At 44.8% G+C, this 20,089-nt stretch overlaps 1 protein-coding gene across 1 annotated transcript; it reads right to left on the reverse strand.

Annotated features, from left to right (window-relative positions):
- Nucleotides 1–192: 192 nt before the first annotated feature.
- Nucleotides 193–13,016, reverse strand: LOC144611002 (dnaJ homolog subfamily A member 4-like). The gene is made up of 8 exons (XM_078430093.1): nt 12,916–13,016; nt 11,674–11,810; nt 7,243–7,423; nt 3,216–3,320; nt 1,990–2,217; nt 1,658–1,888; nt 980–1,080; nt 193–900 (listed from the first exon to the last, which is right to left on the reverse strand). The coding sequence occupies exons 2-8, from the start codon at nt 11,803–11,805 to the stop codon at nt 688–690; spliced, it is 1,191 nt and encodes a 396-aa protein (XP_078286219.1). The 5' UTR covers nt 11,806–11,810; nt 12,916–13,016; the 3' UTR covers nt 193–687.
- Nucleotides 13,017–20,089: the final 7,073 nt, after the last annotated feature.

Consider the following 20,089-nt stretch of genomic DNA (forward strand, 5'->3'; position numbering starts at 1 on the left):
CAATGAGTCCGCACCGACTACTTGGTCACACTCGTTCTATCCATGTTATCCCACTTTCCCATCCGCTATACACTCGGGCAATGAACCTACATGTATAAAATTTGTACACTATATCTGGCTCATTATACCCTTCTAACAGTCATGACTGAATCTTAATATTTTGACCTTGTCTTATCCACAAAGCCCCTTGAACAGGTTGACTTGTGCCTTATGAAACATCACACTTTGGTTGACATTAGTTTCATTGAAACACCTGGTGTTTTAAGCAAGCTTAAGTTAGCTACCTGATGGATGTCGGTACACTTGAAATGTTGTCTGTTGTCACACTCAGTTTAATAGTGGAAGATAATGAAAACAAAACATTATTTTAAAATCTTATCAGCAATACCAGATATGACCACCTAGGACAAATTCACTTGAAATCCATGTTTCGATATTCATGTTTTAGCAGAGACAAGTCAAACACCAGGCAGACTGTGACAAAGTACACAGTGCTTCAATATATATATATATAAATACAGAATCAATCCTTAACAAAAAAAGCAAAGTAGGTATTCTCTTGTTCAAGTATACGTTGCACAAAATATTCTTGTCTCTTCTTGGATAACCAAAGCAATGCTTTTGAGAATAAAATAGTTTGATGCGTTGCAAAGTCCACTTCTCCCCCAAACATTTGCCCTCTGTCAATTATGATGTTTGACACTGAACGCCACCTCTAGGCTTTTGATCTTCTTCATACGCTTCCCCTCTATAGGTTCCACGTTGCTCTTCTGGGATAGGTTCTGTTAAATCCACATGTTCCATATCATCAGTGACCATCAGCTCTTGACGTGGTGGAAGCAGCTGTTCCAATTCAATCAAATTCTGTGGTGAAATCCATCCATATGGCGGGAACTTCACCTGATGATGGAACAGAAATCCTTAGATATACTGTCTTACGCTGAGTTCGGTACGCATAATATTCTGTGGTGAAACTTACTGAGAATTGTATGATCAGTTGTCCTTTTTCAAATGGATCTCTATAAATAGGCATTCCTTCATTAAGAACACATTTAAGGCTGCCATCTTTTACAATTTCACCTGAAAAAAGTAAAGGTCTAACTGTTACTTAGAACTCTACAATTTAAATTTGATCAAAGCAGAAATGTTCTGAAAATGCAGATTAAAAAAAAAAAAATGGAAGAAGTTTTCTATATTGATAGACAAGGGCTGAGGATCAGATGCTGGTTATGCACTTCACCCCTTCCCAAACCAACCTCACCCTTTCCCAAACCAACCTCACCCCTTCCCAAACCAACCTCAATAAAAAGGGCAATCTCAAAAGGCAACTACAAAAAGTTTACAACATTTATCAATTATGATAGGCAAGCAATGACACAAGACACAGAGTGCTGGAGTGGGACAGCTGGTCAGACAGCAACTTGAGAGAACACAGATAGGCTGACCGGTCATGCTGAGTTACTCCAACACTTTTTTTTGTAAACTAGCATCTACGGTTCCTAGTTTCTACAGGGATTGACAAGTTCCGCTGATCTACTAGTATGACATGGAAATCAAATTAAAGCAGGTCCACCACTGCATATTCTAAAAAATACATTTTAATATAATCTTTTGACATGTTTGGAATTTCAGTTTTATAATAAAATGAGTTTTTAACCTGGTTTTGAACTAATCACAAGCATCCTTTTGTCCAGTGTTTCTATTATTTTTCTGAAGCCACACAAAGCTTCCACTAGCAATATTTCCATCTTTATGATCAAGTCATTTCCATGTCTTCGGAATACGTCGTGGTCCTTTTGATCCAGCACAATGATGACGTCACCAGCTTCCAGTCCTGGCTCCTGATCCCCCTCTCCATGGAATGTTAACTTCTGCCCATCTTGCATACCTTTAAATCATTTAAGATAGATTAATTTTTGAAGCCAATAAATGCAAAATAGAACAGACATAGGGTCAAAAACTCATAACATAATTCTCAGCTTAATTTACCTTTGTCCACATGAACTTCTAATATTTTTCTCTCTTTCACAATTTTGCGTCCATTACAGTTCTTGCACCGGTCTTTAGGATTAATCTGTTCACCTTGTCCATGGCAGTCTGAGCACATTGTCTGGATCTGCTGAACCATACCTGGCCCAATTTGTTGGACATGGATTTCAATCCCTCTGCCTTTACAATTTGGACATTTTTCCACACTTCCCTTCTTGCCTCCATAACCTATTATTTTAAAATAAAAGACATCAAATAGCATTATTCTTTTCTTTGCCATAATTTGACAAATTGTGCTTTTCTGTTTGTTTCAGGTTTGTCATCTAACCAATGACACAACAAATGACCAAGATGTAAAACATTTGAGTCCCTCATCATTGTACATAGGCTCACTGCACCAGCACTTCCCATGACTATGTTCATATCCATCCCTCAAACAATATTAAAAACTCCAGTTTCTAGGTCTTTCACTTTCTTTAAAAAAAATCAATTCCCACCCAGATATGCTGGTGCTGACAGATGATAGATAAGAATGGGGAGGAATTTAATTACATAAACCACAAAAGTTGAGCAACTAACAACCCAAAATTGAGGGGCAGGGAGAGAAAAGCATCAGGTGGAATTTAAGAGCAACTAGCAAAATACCTGAAAACGGAGGACAGATAATTTCCACATCCTGCTAAGTAAAAGCAATGGCTTTGAACTAGATATCATTATGTGATCTAATTATCTTCTAAAACAATAATTCTAACTCCTCGATACCCAAAGAATAGTTGAATGAGCATATTATTAATACTCCATTGTGAAGTTAATCTCTTGTATTTACCAGATTATTCCTAGTATTGACAAGTTGGTTTACAAAATATTAATGCAATTTGTTTGCTGTAAATCAAGTAATTGATTATTAATTATGCGGCATCAGAGGAAATTTTCCTTCTATGCCAATACCAGTTAAGCCAGATGCATTCCAATTGTGAATTGACTATTTCTATGGGATGGTGTCTGTAATGAAACCAATGCCCAAAACACAACAAACTCTGAGGTTCATGGGGACCATTTCCCTCCACAAATGCTGCCTGACATGCTGAGTTCCTCTAAAGGTTTGTTTTTTGCTCAAGATTTCACCAGCTGCAGATTCTGGTGGCCCAGTTTTTCATTTGTAGTTCAAAAGTGTTGGTATTCTGGCTTCAGCTCAGCAGGAGTCTCAGTGAAATTTGTATACGCACCATCACATTTGTCACAAATTACATTTTTCTTCAATGCCAACTTCCTTGCAGCTCCATTGTAAAGATCCTCAAGTGAAACAGCTAACTGGTGCACAACGTCCTTGCCTAGTCACAAAGAAGTAGCACAGTCAAGCAAGATGTACACATACCAGTGCCAAATTTAGCATTCAGATGCAACATTAAACATATTTAAATATCAATTTGTATTTTAAAATGTTAACACCAAGAGAAGAGCCGATTTATTTATAGACATAATTCCAAGGATGACAGAATTACTATTTAAAATCAGCCTATCAATCTCTTGTTTTTTTTTTGTTGAAGGGAGGGGGGGGGAGTCAGGGAGAGGAGAGTGGTGCTGAATGTTGGTATTGTACTCTGGGAGCAGTAAAGAATGAGAGGGAATGTTAATAGAAACATTACAGTAGCACATGTTTACTCCCCACCCCCACCCAAAGAAAATGCTCTACTTTTTTGTTCTACATTAGATGAACCGCAAATTGTCACATCTCAAATAAATAGGTTTTAGCCTATATACAATATTGTCTATTCATTAAAACTGATAACAACATTTGACCACACTTTGACGTTAATCACCAAATTAAATATTAAAACAACATGGAACAAAAATAACACGGTTTGGTTGTGACGTTTAGTTTGTGGGAAATGATTTTCAACCATAATTTCTGCAATAGTTTCTTTGCTTCTTCAGCATCAATTGTGCAGCCCAGAAACTTCCTCTGCAGCCCTCCATGTCCAGGTCAATGTTATTGCCCACCTACACTAATCCTATTCATCAGCATTAACACCGTACCTTCTATGCCTTGCCTATTCGTGCTTTTTAAATGCCCCGTACCAGTGCTGATTATATCTGATTCCTCCAGCAGCACATTACAGATATTGACAGAGTAAAACCTTTCCCAGCAGACTCCTTTAAAAAAAGCATTCCCTTATGTTTAACCGATGCCCATTCGTTTTTGCTAACCCTAGCATGGGAAAAAGATTTTCATATTTACCTATGGCTCATAGATTTTACACACTGCTATCAGGTCACCTCCCACCCTCCAGGGAAAACCAGCCCAACCTATCCAATCACTCCCATTATCTAAAGTCCTCCAACCCAGGCCATATCCTAGTGAGTCTCCTTTGCATTCTCTCCAGTGCAACTACATCCATCTTGTAGTGTTGTAACCAAAACTGCACACAATATATCAAGTATGGCCTTACCAGAGTATTGTTGCAACATAACAGCTACTTTATGCTCTAACCTACAAAGACATGCTATCTACCAGTGTTGCTATCAGGGAACTGTGGCAACTTGAACCTCCAAGGTTCTTCTCATCAATGTTCCTTAGTGCCCAACCAGTTTCTGTACATATTTGACTTTCCAAAATCCTTCACCTAGATGTGTAAGGATTAAATTCCATCTGATCCAGTCATGGTAGCGCAGCGGTAGAGTTGCTGCCTTACAGTGAATGCAGCACCGGAGACCCGGGTTCCATCCCGACTACAGGTGCTGTCTACGCAGTTTGTACATTCTCCCCTTGACCTGCTTGGGTTTTCTCCGAAATCTTTGGTTTCCTGCCACACTCCAAAGACGTACAGGTTTGTAGGTTAATTGGCTTGGTAAATGTAAAAATTGTCCCTAGTGGGTGTCCCTAGGATCGTGTTAATGTGCGGGGATCGCTGATCGGCGTGGACCCAGTGAGCCATAGGTAAATATGAAGGGCCTGTTTCCACGCTGTATCTTTAAACTAAAATATCCTGCTACAGCCTTATACAACCATCCTTGCAAGTCACAATACCGCCAATTAACGGCCATACGCAATCTTAGCTAGCGGAAAATGATTTTTTTTTAACTTAAATTTTCAACCATAATGTATAATTTCTTTCCTTCTTCGGAGTCAACGATGCACCACGGAAACAGACCCTCCTGTCCACATACATTCACACCCGAGTTCTTTAATATGCATCACAAACAGCAAAGTCCCAGCACCCAACCCTGCAGTACACCACAGACCTCCAATCCAAAAATAATTCCTCCTTCACTATCCATTGCCTCCAATGATTAAGCCAATTTTGGATGTAATGAGCCAGCTCGCCTTGCATCCTGTGTGTCTTCAGTTTCAGGACCAACCAACTATGCGGGAACGTGTCAAATGCCTTACAACGTCCAATGGCCTGGCTCCATCAATCTTCTTAAATACCTCAAAGAAGACAGGATTTCCCCTGTACAGAGCCATGCTATCCCTGTTCATACCGTGGTTCCAAATGTACATAAATCCTATACCTTCAAATTTTCTTCAATAATTTCTCTATAACTGACTAAGCCTTGTCAGTCTTTAGTTACCTGGCTTATCTCTGCTGCCTTTCTTAACTAAAGGAACAACATTAGTTATCCTCCAGTCTTTTGGTACCTCACCTGTGGCTAATGAAGATGTGGAAACCTGTGTCTGGGTGCAGCCATCACCTCCCATGCTTTTCATAATGCAGGATGGATCTCATTCAGCCCAGTGGATTTATTCATACTTGTGCCTTCCAAAACTTCCGCTTTCTTAATAATACTATTTCCCTTGCCCCTTCCTAGGTCTCAATATACTTCTGCAACTTGGGTTTCTCCTTAATCTTATGCGCCAAGTATATTCCGACTCCTTTTTGCACTCTTAATGTCTTTCTTAAATTCTCTCCCAAACTCTCTTTATTCCTGAAGGGACTCAATTGTAATTGCCTATACCAGCCATATGCCTTCTTTTTTTCCCTGAGCAAATTTTTGATATAGTTTATTGTCTAAGTTTCCTCAAGCTTATAATTTTTACTTTTCACCCGTACCAGAACATGCTGCCACTGTACTCTTACTAACTCTCTTATAACAGATTCCCACATGCCAGACATTGTTTGACCTGCAAGCATCCGCTCCAAATTTATTTTCACCAGATTCTGTTAAGTCATCATTTCCCCCAAAGGCCTTAACCCAAAGGCCAACCTTATCCCATTCCATGACTACCATAAAAGTTAAAATAATTACTGTTCCCAAAGTATTCCCCCCACACCTGTCCAGTTTCATTTCCCAGATAGATTACGGCTCATTTCCAGTAAGAATCCTTCCATCATTTTTTTTGTTTAGTTTTAGAGATACAGCATGGAAACAGGCTCTTCGGCCCACCGACCATCATTCACATGTTAACACTAATTCTGTGTTATCCCACTTTCTCATCCACTCCCCACACTAGGGGAAATGGGAAATTTATTGAGGCCAATTAACCTAGATACCCACACATCATTGTGATGTGGGAGGAAACCAGAGCACCTAGAGGAAATCCACATGGTCACAGGAAGTACATGTAAACTTCACACAGACAGACAGCACCCAAGGTCAGGATCAAACCCGGGTCTCTGGTACTGTGAGACATCAGCTCTACCAACTGTGCCATTGTGCCGTCATCTATGGAAAATGTCAAAGTGAAAAACGGAATCCAATAGGCAATGAAAAGGTACTTACCTTCCAGTCAGCTTCCTACAGCTCTCAAAATATGCTCCTCAGGGTCGGTTTAAATTGGCAGTTAATTCTGAGGCAGCCTCACTGGAATGAACAATTGACCTAACTCCTGCATCTACTGGCTTCCCACCCACATTAATACTAAATGTGGGTAGGTCGGGTTCTGGTTTCAGATCTAACATCCCAAAGGTTGTCAAGCTGAAACATGATCGGTTTCTCTCCAGAGATATCTGATCATCTCCAGCAGTTTGTTTTTACTTCAGGATTTCTAGTAACAGGTTTTATTTTTGATTCCTGCTTCTATCTGCACTTATATGGCAGAACCACTCCATTTACTTCTTATTCAATAAAATAAAACTTTAACAAAATCTGCACATATAATAAACACATTGCCACTGTCTAATGTTTAAGCTTATTAGTGAAATTTGCTTGCCACATATTTATCTTGTATTTGACTAATGTTGCTTTTTCCTTCATGTTTGTGAATTTGTTTTCCCATCCCCCCACCAGCGAGGCAGGGAAATGACAATGTACCTCTTTTCTCCCTTTGCATTCTGCCACCACCACCAAAGAACATGTCGAAGATGTCCATGGGCGAGGAGAAGCCACCACCTCCTACTCCTCCTTCTTTAATGGCCTGCTCACCACCTTGGTCATAGATGTCTCGCTTCTTAGGATCTGATAAAACCTCATAGGCTTGTGATATAAGTTTGAACTATTAAAGAGAAACAAAAGAAAATAAAAAGTAAATTATCATGTCCAAATATTCCTAATGTCATTAATCTATAGAAATCCTGCAGAGAAACCTCCTTTCATCCATCATTTGGAAAAAAACATCTATGGAAGACCACTCAATTTATTTAATAATTAACAGGGGGAAAAAAATAACCAAAATGAAAACAGCAATTATTTTTAATTAAATGCAAAAAAAGCAAAAACTGAATCTAAGAAACTAGCAGAATTACCCCCAGAAATACTTCCTTCAAAAAAGGCCAATCACTGAGGAAAAAGGTAGACCTTTTTGCAACATATTGCTGAGTGAAGTTATTAAATTATTGCTAAAATTCAGAATCATCCTCAGCTACCTATTTAGAATATCAAAGCTCCAAACCAAATGAGGTGCTGTGTAGGGAAAATGCAAATGTGGTCTTGAAGCATGAGATATTTTAAAATAGCATATAAATTACAACAAGGAAAACTTCTGAAGGGTCTTGACCCGAAACGTCAAAAGCAGGCAAATTGAAAATAAAGAGAATTTGATCATTTCAGCTTTCTATGCGTTCATCCCAGAAAGTTATGCTTAATGCAGGGCAACTCTGCCACACTGCATTCATAACCGCCTTTATCAATGATAGGGCCAATTCTAGCACTTTTAATGTGCCAGCAAGCCATGGACATTTGTAGATCAAGAACTTGTGCTTTAAAACCTAAAGTTTACCAGTTAGCAGTAATCTTTGCCCACCCAATACTCAAGACCTCCTCTACCTACCTACACATCCCAAAACACTGGAAAATACCACCACTGCTGTCACTGGAAATTTATCTTGTTTATCCTTCCAGTTCCAAATTCACTGGAAGGATAAACAAATCAATTCGGTTATACTGCACGGTGGCGCAGTGGTAGAGTTGCTGCCTTACAGCAAATGCAGTGCCGGAGACCCGGGTTCCATCCCGTCTACGGGTGCTGTTTGTACGGAGTTTGTACGTTCTCCCCGTGGGCTTTCTCCGAGATCTTCGGTTTCCTCCCACTCCAAAGACTTACGGGTATGTAAGTTAATTGGCTTGGTAAATGTAAAAATTGTCCCTAGTGTGTGTAGGATAGTGTTAATATGCGGGGATTGCTGGTCGGCGCGGACCCGGTGGGATGAAGGGCCTGTTTCCCTGCTGTATCTCTAAACTAAACTAAGACGACAATGACAAGGGGACGGAGGAAGACATCAAGAATGTGATCAATGCCTTCTTCAACTGTAAAATCTACACTGACTCCTGGGAATCTCTGGTCCATGAGGGTGGTCAAGAAAGCTTTTGGTGCATTGGCCTCCATCAGTCAGGTATTGAGTAGAAAAGAAGTTGGGATGTTATACTACAGCTATAGAAGACATTGGTGATTATTGTGTTTAGCTTTGGTCACCCTGCTATAGGAAAGATGTTAAGCTGGAAAGAGTGCAGAGAACATTTACAAGGAGTTTACCAGGACTTGAGGGCCTGAACTATAGCGAGAGATTGGGCAGGCTAGGACTTTATTCCTTGGAGCGCAGGCAGATGAGGAGTGTTTAAGATTATGAGGTGAATAGATAGGGTAGATGCACACTCTTTTACCCAGAGTAGGGAAATCAAGAACCAGTCATGTTTAAGGTGAGAGGGGAATGATTTAATAGGAACCCGAGGGGCAACTTTATCACACTGAGTATATGAGATGAGCTGCTAGTGGAGGTAGTTGAGACAGGTATAACAACATTTAAAAACATTTGTATACGTATATTGATAGGAAAGGTTAAGAGGGGTACGGACCAAATGTGGGCAGGTGGGACCTAGTGCAGATGGGGCATCGCGGTTGGCATGTGGCAAGTTGGGCTGAAGGAGTCAATAACTGATCATAGTGGAATAAGAACATTCAAAATAGCATGAGGACTCCAAGGGCGGCCTTGGCACATCACAAACTACTGGCTCACATGACCTGTCAGTGAACCTGCCCCATCTGAACTGTGCTGGTCCCATGGTGGCCTGATCAGAAACTTCAGAAACACAAAGATCCTCACCTATATATTTTTCACAACTGCTTTGAAAAAATGCAATCAAATACTCTCCCTAACATAGCCAAGCAGATTTGTATTAATCTCTGTTCTTCCTGGTGTAGATGACGCTCGTGGGCCTGTAATTATTCACCCTGTTCCGATTTGAATAAAAAAGATACCATATTTGCTGTCCTCCAGTTATCTGGCACCTCAGCTATGGCCATGATGGTTTCAAAATCTGCCCGGACACTATCAATTGCCTCCTTTGCTTCACACAGCAGCCTAGCCCATCAGTCCCTAGGGAATTATTCACCAAGACCATTAAGGTATCCAGTGCCTCCTGATTTTTAAGGAATACACCTTCTAGAATTTCTCTATCTTCTCCCCAAATTCTTCAACTACATTAAGCCTAACCTCTGTCATCTGGCTCTGCACACACATTACTGCTTAGGTCTCTATTTGTTTGTCGATTACCTTCTTTCCCTTAACATACTTAATAAAATATAATCGGGATTTTGGTCAGCCAGCAATATTTCATGTCTTTTGTTTGGCCTTCTAATTTATATTCCACTCACCTCTCCACACGCACATACATGTTTTATATTTCTTAAGACCCCAGTTCACTGTCCAGAGTTTAATTTGTTTGACTTACTTATCTGCAAGTAGCTGGTCCAAATCTACTTTTTCCAAGTTCTGTTTCACAACATTGTAATCAGCCTTCCCCTAATAGAGTATCTTAATTTCCCAAATCTACCTTGAAAAGACATTCTGGCCTTCCATCAGAGTGAGGAGGAGACACACTGTGATGGATGTTTCTTTTTGTTTTGTGTCGGCTTGTGATTGTGTGTGTTATTGCTTATTTTTATTGCTCTTATTGTTGGACTGTGAGTGACAAAATCTCGTCCAAAAGACTTGTTTTTTTGGATGACAACAAAGGTTATTCTGATTCTGATGTATAGTCACTATCTCCAAAATGGTCCCCTACTGGCACTTCAATCACTTGTCCCGCCCCCCTGACATCAGTCTGAAGAAGGGTCTCGACCCGAAACGTCGCCCAGTCCTTCTCTCCTGAGATGCTGCCTGACCTGCTGAGTTACTCCAGCATTTTGTGAATAAATACCTTCGATTTGTACCAGCATCTGCAGTTATTTTCTTATACTTGCCCATAACAAGTGGACTATCAATGTAATCTCAAAACACCAGCCTTTCACACCTAGGTAATCCCACCTGGGAGAATTTCCACCACGGAGGATCCTTGGTTTGGGATCCTTCTTCTTCAGACCTTAAACATTGTCTATACACTCCCTTGACTGATACTGCGTGACCTGCTGAGTTCCAACAGTACTTTGTTTTTGTTTGCTCAAGATCACACCTGCAGATGCTATAGACAATAGGTGCAGGAGGAGGCCATTCGGCCCTTTGAGCCATTCAATGTGATCATGGCTGATCATTCTCAACCAGTACCCCGTTCCTGGCTTCTCCCCACACCCCCTGACTCCGCTATCCTTAAGAGCTCTATCCAACTCTCTCTTGAATGCATTCAGAGAATTGGCCTCCACTGCCTTCTGAGGCAGAGAATTCCACAGATTCACCACTCTCTGACTGAAAAAATGTTTCCTCATCTCCGTTCTAAGTGGCCGACCCCTTATCGTGGCCCATTGTTCTGGACTCCCCCAACATTGGGAACATGTTTCCTGCCTCTAACGTGTCCAACCCCTTAATAATCTTATGCTGCCTGATGTTCCCTTCGCTATATTTCCCCCTTCGCTCTAACTACTGTACTTGAGTTTGGCTTGATAGTATTTATATATAGTATTATCTGACGATGGAATAACATGCAAATCAAAGCTCTTTACTGAACGTGACAAAGCTAAAGCTGAACCTCTGAAGAAGGGTCGCGATCCGAAACGTCACCCATTCCTTCCCTCCAGAGATGCTGCCTGTCCCGCTGAGTTACTCCAGCATTTTGTGTCTATCTTCGGTTTCAACCAGCATCTGCAATTCCTTCCTACACAAAGTTAAACCTCCCCGAGTTCCTGTAACTACAGCTCTTTGTGCCCTCAGTGGAGTCCCAGCCTAGTCCCTGTAACCAGAGTGTTGTCATTCAACTAAACCTTGATGCAATCGGTGAAAAAGCAGTGAGATGATCAAACTGGGAGCTCGTTGCTGGTCAGTGGGAAGGTTGTGTTGAGCCGCCGACCGACCGACCGCCCGACCGCCCGCCTCTCACCCGCTCGCCCTCGCCCGGGTTCTTGTCCGGGTGGAACCGCAGCGCCAGCTTGCGATACGCCTTCTTGATCTCGTCCGGGGATGCGCTGGCCTTCACCCCCAGCGTGTCGTAGTAGCCCATCTCCTTCACCATGGCTGCTGCGGGGGGACAAGAGGCCAGTGAGTGCGAGCATGGGGGAGGGAGGGAAGGGGGACGGGGAGAGACTGAGGGAGAGAGAGGGAGTGAGGGACGGGGGAGAGAGAGTACGGGTGGAGGGAGAGTGAGGGGGGAGGGTCGGGTGGAGAGAGAGAGAGTGAGGGAGGGAGGTAGAGAGAGAGTGAGGGAGGGAAAGGGAGTGAGGGACGGGGGAGAGTACGGGTGGAGGGAGAGACGGGGGTGAAGAGGGAGAGAGACGGGGGGAGAGACGCAGGTGACGAGGGAGAGAGAGGGGGAGACTGATGGAGGGGGAGTGCGGGACGAGGGGAGAGTGAGAGAGACGGGGAAGAGAGAGGGAGTGAGTGAGGGACGGGGGAGAGTACGGGTGGAGGGAGAGTGAGGGTCGGGTGGAGAGAGAGTGAGACGGAGAGTCGGGTGGAGAGAGAGAGAGTGAGGGAGGGAGAGAGAGAGAGAGTGAGGGAGAGAGTGAGGGAGAGAGTGAGGGAGGGAGAGAGGGAGGGAGAGAGAGAGTGTGTGAGGGAGGGAGTGTGAGGGAGGGAGAGAGAGTGTGAGGGAGAGAGAGTGTGAGGGAGGGAGTGTGAGGGAGGGAGAGAGAGTGTGAGGGAGGGAGTGTGAGGGAGAGAGAGAGTGTGAGGGAGGGAGAGAGTGAGGGAGGGAGAGAGAGAGTGAGGGAGAGAGAGTGTGTGAGGGAGGGAGTGTGAGGGAGAGAGAGTGTGAGGGAGGGAGAGAGTGAGGGAGGGAGAGAGAGTGTGAGGGAGGGAGTGTGAGGGAGAGAGAGAGTGTGAGGGAGGGAGAGAGTGAGTGAGGGGGGGGAGAGAGAGAGTGAGGGAGGGAGAGAGAGAGTGAGGGAGGGAGAGAGAGGGAACGGTTGAAGAGGGAGATCGGCCGGCCGGCCGGCTGGTTGGGGTGCGGGGAGTTGGGGGGGGGGGGGGGACGGAGGCCGGGACCCCAGTGCAGCGGCTGGGTTACCGATCGCACGACCCCCCCCTCGAGGCCCAGTTCCCCTAATGCCAACCCCCCCCTCACCCAGTCCAGGCCGTCCCTCCCCTGACAGACCACCCCCTCACTCACGGACCCCGCTCTCACCACCACCGTCGTCGTCGTCGTCGTCGCCGCCGCTATCGTTATGATTTGAAGGCCGCCTCACTCCGCCCGCCTTTATTCGGCGGCTGCCAGAAAGTTCTGGACTCGCCCCGCCCCCCGCGCCCTGTTGCCGTCCGGTCGCCATGGAGACTTCCAGAAAGTTCGCGCGCGGTTCTCTCTGATGTTCCGCGCCGCCCACAGGCCCCGCCCCCTCCCCGGCCCCGCCCCCTCCCCTGCCAACGGAATGTTGGCCTTCACAACAAGAGGAGTTGAGTATAGGAGCAGAGGTCCTTCTGCAGTTGTACAGGGCCCTAGTGAGACCGCACCTGGAGTACTGTGTGCAGTTGTACAGGGCCCTAGTGAGACCGCACCTGGAGTACTGTGTGCAGTTGTACAGGGCCCTAGTGAGACCGCACCTGGAGTACTGTGTGCAGTTGTACAGGGCCCTAGTGAGACCGCACCTGGAGTACTGTGTGCAGTTTTGGTCTCCAAATTTGAGGAAGGATATTCTTGCTATTGAGGGCGTGCAGCGTAGGTTTACTAGGTTAATTCCCGGAATGGCGGGACTGTCATATGTTGAAAGACTGGAGCGACTAGGTTTGTATACACTGGAATTTAGGATGAGAGGGGATCTTATCGAAACATATAAGATTATTAAGGGGTTGGACACGTTAGAGGCATGAAACATGTTCCCAATGTTGGGGGAGTCCAGAACCAGGGGCCACAGTTTAAGAATAAGGGGTCGGCCATTTAGAACTGAGATGAGGAAAAACTTTTTTCAGTCAGAGTTGTGAATCTGTGGAATTCTCTGCCTCAGAAGGCAGTGGAGGCCAATTCTCTGAATGCATTCAAGAGAGAGCTGGATAGAGCTCTTAAGGATAGCGGAGTCAGGGGGTATGGGGAGAAGGCAGGAACGGGGTACTGATTGAGAATGATCAGCCATGATCACATTGAATGGCGGTGCTGGCTCAAAGACCTCCTCCTGCACCTATTGTCCATTGTCCTGCTCAGCGGAGACTGGCTCCGGCGACCGTTCGGTCTGCCCCAGGGACAACTCCATCATGGATCGCCGCTCCTGAGATGGGGCTTCCGCTTCGAGGACATCCGAGCTGTCCCCTTCCTTTCATCACCGTGCCTGCCCCTGCCTGTCACAGATTAGTCCCTCACGAGCATCTATCTCCCCTCTGCCCAGCAGTTCTGAAATGAATTGAATAAATTGTATTCGCCAAGCATGTATACATACAAGGAGGAACTTGCCTTGGTGCTTTGCTCACAAGTAACACGACACAGTAAACAATTAAGAATAAAACATAGTTACCAGGCTACAGGTAAACGGAGGCATCAGACTTTTGGTTATTGAGTAGAGCTACTGCTCGTGGAAAAAAGCTGATTTTATGTCTGGCTGTGGCGGCTTTGACAGTCTGGAGTCGCCTTCCAGAGGGAAGTGCTTCAAAGAGTTTGTGGCCAGGGTGAGAGGGGTCAGAGAGGATCTTACTCGCTCGCTTCTTGGCCCTTGCAGTGTACAGTTCGTCAACGGGGGGGGGGGGGGGGGGAGGTTGCAGCCAACAACCTTCTCGACTGATCGAATACTGCGCTGCAGCCTCCGGATGTAGTGCTTGGTGGCTGAGCCAAACCAGGCACCAAGGCTGCTCTGGCTTTCCCTCTCCAAGGAGGGTACAAGGGTCTAATTCCTCACCTCAAAAGGTGGTCCTCGCCTTTCACCCCACCAGTCTTGCATCCCACACATCATCTTCTGACATTTCCACCCCCCTCCCACCACCATGAATCCATCACCAATCATCTCTTCCCATGCCCACCGCTTTCTGCTTTCAGCAGAGACTGCTCCCTTCACATCTCCTTGGTTTACCCATCCCACCCCAGGCATTATCTCCTGCAGATGCAGGGGAAAGTTTATGTCCCTTTTCCTCGTCCTTTCCCTCTGTCCAGGAACCCCAGCAGTCCTTCCAAGTGAGACAGAGGTTCACGTGCATCTCCTCCAACCTCATCTACTGCATCCAGTGTACCTGATATAGCCTCTTGTACACTGGAGAGACTAAAGGTTGACCAGGCAACCATTTTGCAGAACACTTGCACTCAGTCTGCAAAGGCCTACCGGATCTCCCAGTTGCCAACTATTTTACCTCCTCTTCCCCTTCCCCGACTGACCTTTCTGTCCTGGGCCTTTTCCATTGCCAAAGTGCGGCCACACACAAAGTGGAGGAACAGCATCATATTGCATATGCTGGTATGAATATTGAATTCTCCAATTTAGGAATCTCAGCTTCAATCACCCTTTCCCACTTTTTTTCTTTCCCACCTGGACTTGTACCCATTTCTCCACTTACACCTCTGGCTTCACAATTCACAACTCTTCTACCCTTATCTTACACCTTTTGGCTTTTCATCTCTGACCTTTATTGACCCATCTGCTTATCAAAATAAAAGCCTTATGTTACAGGCTAATAGCTCGGTGCTATTTGTTTTGTTTGTTTTGTCTACTTGTTAATGTTGAGTTCTGTTGGGCGAATAACAGTTACAGCTGTAATTACAGCTACAGCTATAGTCGACCAGATATTTTAAATATTTTAAATAAAGGACAACGAAGCAACCAAGGAATTACAAGCGAATTTCTGCAATCACACAACATACCGGAGGAGATTGCCAGAACACCGGGCTCTCCGTGGATTGTTTTCGACCTTGGCGAACGTCGAAGGAGGAGGAGGAGGAGGAGATACAGGAAACAAAAGCGGGGAAGCCGGTCGGGTCTACTTGCTAGACTAAAGAAACAACCGCATAAACCATCTCTTCCCAGCGTATTTCTTACTAACGCCAGATCCATCATCAACAAAATGGACGAATTATATCTACAGATTTCCACGAACAACCTCATAAAAGACTGCTGTATCCTACTAATAACAGAGACGTGGTTAAACTCGCTCACACCCGATGCCGCCATGGAGCTAGCAGACCGCACAGCGTTCCGTTGGGACAGAAACAAAGACTCTGGTAAGACCAAGGGCGGTGGGGTTTGCATCTACGTACACAACGACTGGTGTACTAATACCAACATCGTAGACAGCCATTGTTCTCCTGATCTGGAATACCTAATGGTCAAATGCAGGCCCTTTTACCTTCCTCGGGAGTTTACCGCTATAACTGTTACAGCTGTTTACATTCCACCGGACGCTAATGCTAGCACAGCTCAAGGCTACCTACTAAACGCCATAAACTCTCAACAGAAGACTTATCCCGAGGCTGTCCATATTATAGCCGGTGATTTCAACCACGCAGACTTAAAAGCAGTTCTCCCGAAATTTCATCAACACATTAAATGTGCAACCAGGGGGAAAAATACTTTGGACAAAGCCTATTCAAACATCAAGAGTGGCTACAGGACAACATCGCTACCTCACTTGGGACAATCAGACCACCTATCCATACTTCTAACCCCAGCATACACCCCCTTAAGAAGGAAAGCCCCCCCTGCCATCAAAATGGTTAAAATGTGGCCTGAAGGAGCATCCTCGCAGCTTCAGGATTGCTTTGAAAGGACTAATTGGGACATTTTTGAGGACCAGGATTTGGAGAAGTACACATCAACAGTACTCTGTTACATTAAGAACTGTGTTGACATTGTCACTGTCGACAAATGCATCCGGGTGCACTCAAACCAGAAACCCTGGATGACAAAGGAGGTCAGAACTATCTTAAAGGATCGTAATGCTGCCTTTAGGTCCAAGGACAAAGCCCTCTACAGCGTGGTTAGAGCCAACCTTAAGAGAGCCATCAAAAGAGCAAAAGGAAAACACAAAAAGGAGATTGAGGACCACTTCACCCACAAGGACCCACGACGACTTTGGCAGGGAATCCAGCACCTCACAAATTACAAAACCAGCAACTACAAGATCGCTGATGCAAACGCCTCGATGGCAGAGGAACTTAATGGCTTCTTTGCCCGCTTTGAGGTGAGAGCGGCAAAGTTAGTTACACCATCTACACCTGCCTTCAACAGCCACACGCTCACGGTACAGGAGCATGAGGTGAGGCGTGTGCTCAGGGCTGTCAACACAAGGAAGGCTGCAGGCCCGGATGGAGTGACGGGAAGGGTGTTGAAAGAATGTGCAGACCAGCTCTCAGTGGTCTTCACGAAGATCTTCAACCTGTCCCTGTCCAAAGCCATCATCCCATTCTGCCTGAAATCCGCAACAATAATCCCACTGCCAAAGAAACCAGTCATCCGTGATCTCAACGACTACCGTCCTGTTGCACTAACCCCAGTCATTATGAAGTGCTTTGAGAAGCTGGTCCAGCAGCACATCAAAGCCAGCCTCTCAGCCACTATCGACCCACACCAATTCGCTTACAGATCAAACAGGTCTACAGAGGACGCCATTACTACTGCCCTACACACCGCACTGACCCATCTTGAGCGGCAGGGCAGTTACGTGAGGATGCTCTTCATAGATTATAGTTCAGCATTTAACACGGTCATCACGGACAGACTGGTTTCTAAACTAACTGATTTAGGACTCTCCCAATCTATCTGTAACTGGATTAAGGACTTCCTGACCAATCGGCCCCAGATGGTCAGATTAGGCCCTCACACATCCTCCACTCTCACAATCAGCACCGGCTGCCCACAAGGATGCGTGTTGAGCCCTCTTCTCTACGCCCTTTACACCCATGACTGCACCCCCACTCATCCTACCAACGCCATCATCAAGTTTGCGGATGACACGACTGTGGTTGGACTCGTCTCAGGAGATGACGAGACACAGAGATGAAGTCCAAAAACTGATAGGATGGTGTGCGGAAAACAATCTGGCTCTGAATCCTTCCAAGACAAAAGAACTCATAATAGACTTCCGAAGGCACAATATGGGCTACACACCACTGCATATCAGCGGGGTTTGTGTGGAAAGGGACCCTGCCTTCAAGTTCCTGGGCACGCATATTGCTGAGGATCTCTCCTGGACCACAAACACCATAGTGGCAGTCAAAAAGGCACAGCAGCGGCTCTACTTTCTGAGGATCCTCAGGAAGAACAACCTGCAAGAGCAGCTGCTAGTGACTTTCTACCGTTGCACCATCGAGAGTGTGCTGACGTACTGTATTTCTATGTGGTACACCAGCAGCTCAGAGGCAAACAAGAAAGCCCTTCAGAGGGTCATCAACTCTGCAAAGAAAATCATTGGTTGCCCACTGCCCTCTCTAGAGGAACTTTACTCCCTCCGCTGCCTCAGCAGAGCAGCCAACATCCTGAGGGATCCTTCCCACCCTGGTCATCAGCTGCTCCAACTGCTGCCCTCTGGTAGACGGTTCAGGTCCATTACATCACGGACTAATAGACTCAAGAACAGTTTCTACCCCAGTGTCATACGTGAGCTGAACACTGCCAGACACTCACATAAAACTGAAGGGAAGGAACGGAACTGATCGGAACACTGTCAGTTACTTGTCAGAAAACATAAGCCTCAATTTAATACAAGTTTACATTCTACTGCACTTATATTGTTAACATTTGCTAAACTTATTACATGTTACAACCGACCGCACCTTATATTTAATTACATTATTTCTTTTATTTTTTTTAAACGGCACTTGCAATATGTTAGCTCTCATTGCTGTGCAATAACTTGCTGTCTTGATTGCACTGTACACTGCCTCGACCGTATTGTAATTGTTTTGTCTATATTGTATTAGAGGTCAGTTTGTTTAATTCAGTAGATTAGGTTTAGCTTGTTATGGATAAAGGTTTATCCTTTGTACTGTCTGCTGTGTGTCATTGCATCATCTGGACTGCTTTAATTTCGCTGTACTTTGTGTAGTGACAATAAAGGTTTTTTACAATTTTTTACAAATATGTTAAGTGTATGTAAGAACTGCAGATGCTGGTTTAAATCGTAGACATAAAATGCTGGAGTAACTCAGCGGGACAGGCAGCATCTCTGGAGGGAAGGAATGGGTGACGTTTCAATCAGAAGAAGGGTCTCGACCCGAAACGTCATCCATTCCTTCTCTCCAGAGATGCTGCCTATCCCGTTGAGTTACTCCAGCATTTTGTGTCTATCTTATATTATGCATATAATGGGTTGAATATTTTCTTTCCTCCTTTCTGTCCCTTCCCCCAACATTTGCTCAGGAGCTAGCTCTTGATCCACTTCATTTGTCCAGCAATTTCACAGATGCTATTTGTGGAAACAAATGTATGTTCTGCAAGGGTTATTTGTGGAATCAGCAACACAGCTTTCAGATGAAAATGCAATGCACAGCTTCCAAATGCATGGAGATCTAACAAACGTTCACATGATTTGAAGGCCGCCTCACACCACCCGCCTTTATTCGGCGGCTGCCAGAAAGTTTTGAACTGGCCCCTCTTGTTGCTGCCCAGTCACCTTGGAGACTTCTAGAAAGTCTGCGCAGTTTCTAATATTCCACAGACCGCTCAGCGGCGTGGAGGTAACGAGTGGCCCGGCCTCGGCTGCTGCTCCCTCCCCTGCCTGGCCGCGGTTCCCTCTGCTCCAGGGACAACTCCATGGATCATCGCTCCTAAGATGGGGCTTCCCCTTCGAGGACATCCGAGCTGTTTTCTTCCTTTAATAACTGGGCTGTCATAGACTTTCCCCTAAAATAGTCCGGACCAAACTCCGATCCTGGGGGGACAGGGCTTTCTCCATCGCTGCTCCCACCCTCTGGAACTCACTACCCCAAACCGTCAGAGACTCCTCCTCACTCACCACATTCAAAACATCACTGAAGTCTCACCTGTTCAGCACTGCCTTCAACCACTGACCATCACCTCACCTTCTGTCTCCTTTTTCTGTTCGTTTACTTATTTATCTATTTATTTTCTTCTCTAAGTTCTAGTAATCCCTGTAAAGCGTCTTTGTGTTTGAAAAGCACTATATAAATGTAATGCATTATTATTATTATTATTAACGTACCTTTTTAATATGTTGACAATGGATAGATCCACGTACCTTCCCGTTTCTGCATCCTTGATCTTCAAATGCATCAGCTGAATCTTGCCAGCCATTTTGTGCTCCATTTCTAACTTTGCCCAGAATAAAAGGTTTCTCACAGTAGCAATCTGTGGAGTATCCACACTCACATATTTACCCAGTTGAATTTCCAATGTTTCTTTTGTATATATGTTTGATAATAATAAAGTTGAAAT

This window comes from Rhinoraja longicauda, chromosome 38 (assembly GCF_053455715.1).
Source record: "Rhinoraja longicauda isolate Sanriku21f chromosome 38, sRhiLon1.1, whole genome shotgun sequence".
Taxonomy (NCBI): Eukaryota; Metazoa; Chordata; class Chondrichthyes; order Rajiformes; family Arhynchobatidae; genus Rhinoraja; species Rhinoraja longicauda.

Bases quoted from the DNA above. Each gene is read 5' to 3' on its own strand.
- LOC144611002 (XM_078430093.1), bottom strand. From the start codon at position 11,805: ATGGTGAAGGAGATGGGCTACTACGACACGCTGGGGGTGAAGGCCAGC. The intron at 3,321-7,242 runs GTACATTGTCAT...CTTTGTGACTAG, and splicing joins AATGCAAAGGGAGAAAAGAG to GCAAGGACGTTGTGCACCAG. The intron at 1,081-1,657 runs GTTAAAAACTCA...TACTTTTTTCAG, and splicing joins TGTGATTAGTTCAAAACCAG to GTGAAATTGTAAAAGATGGC.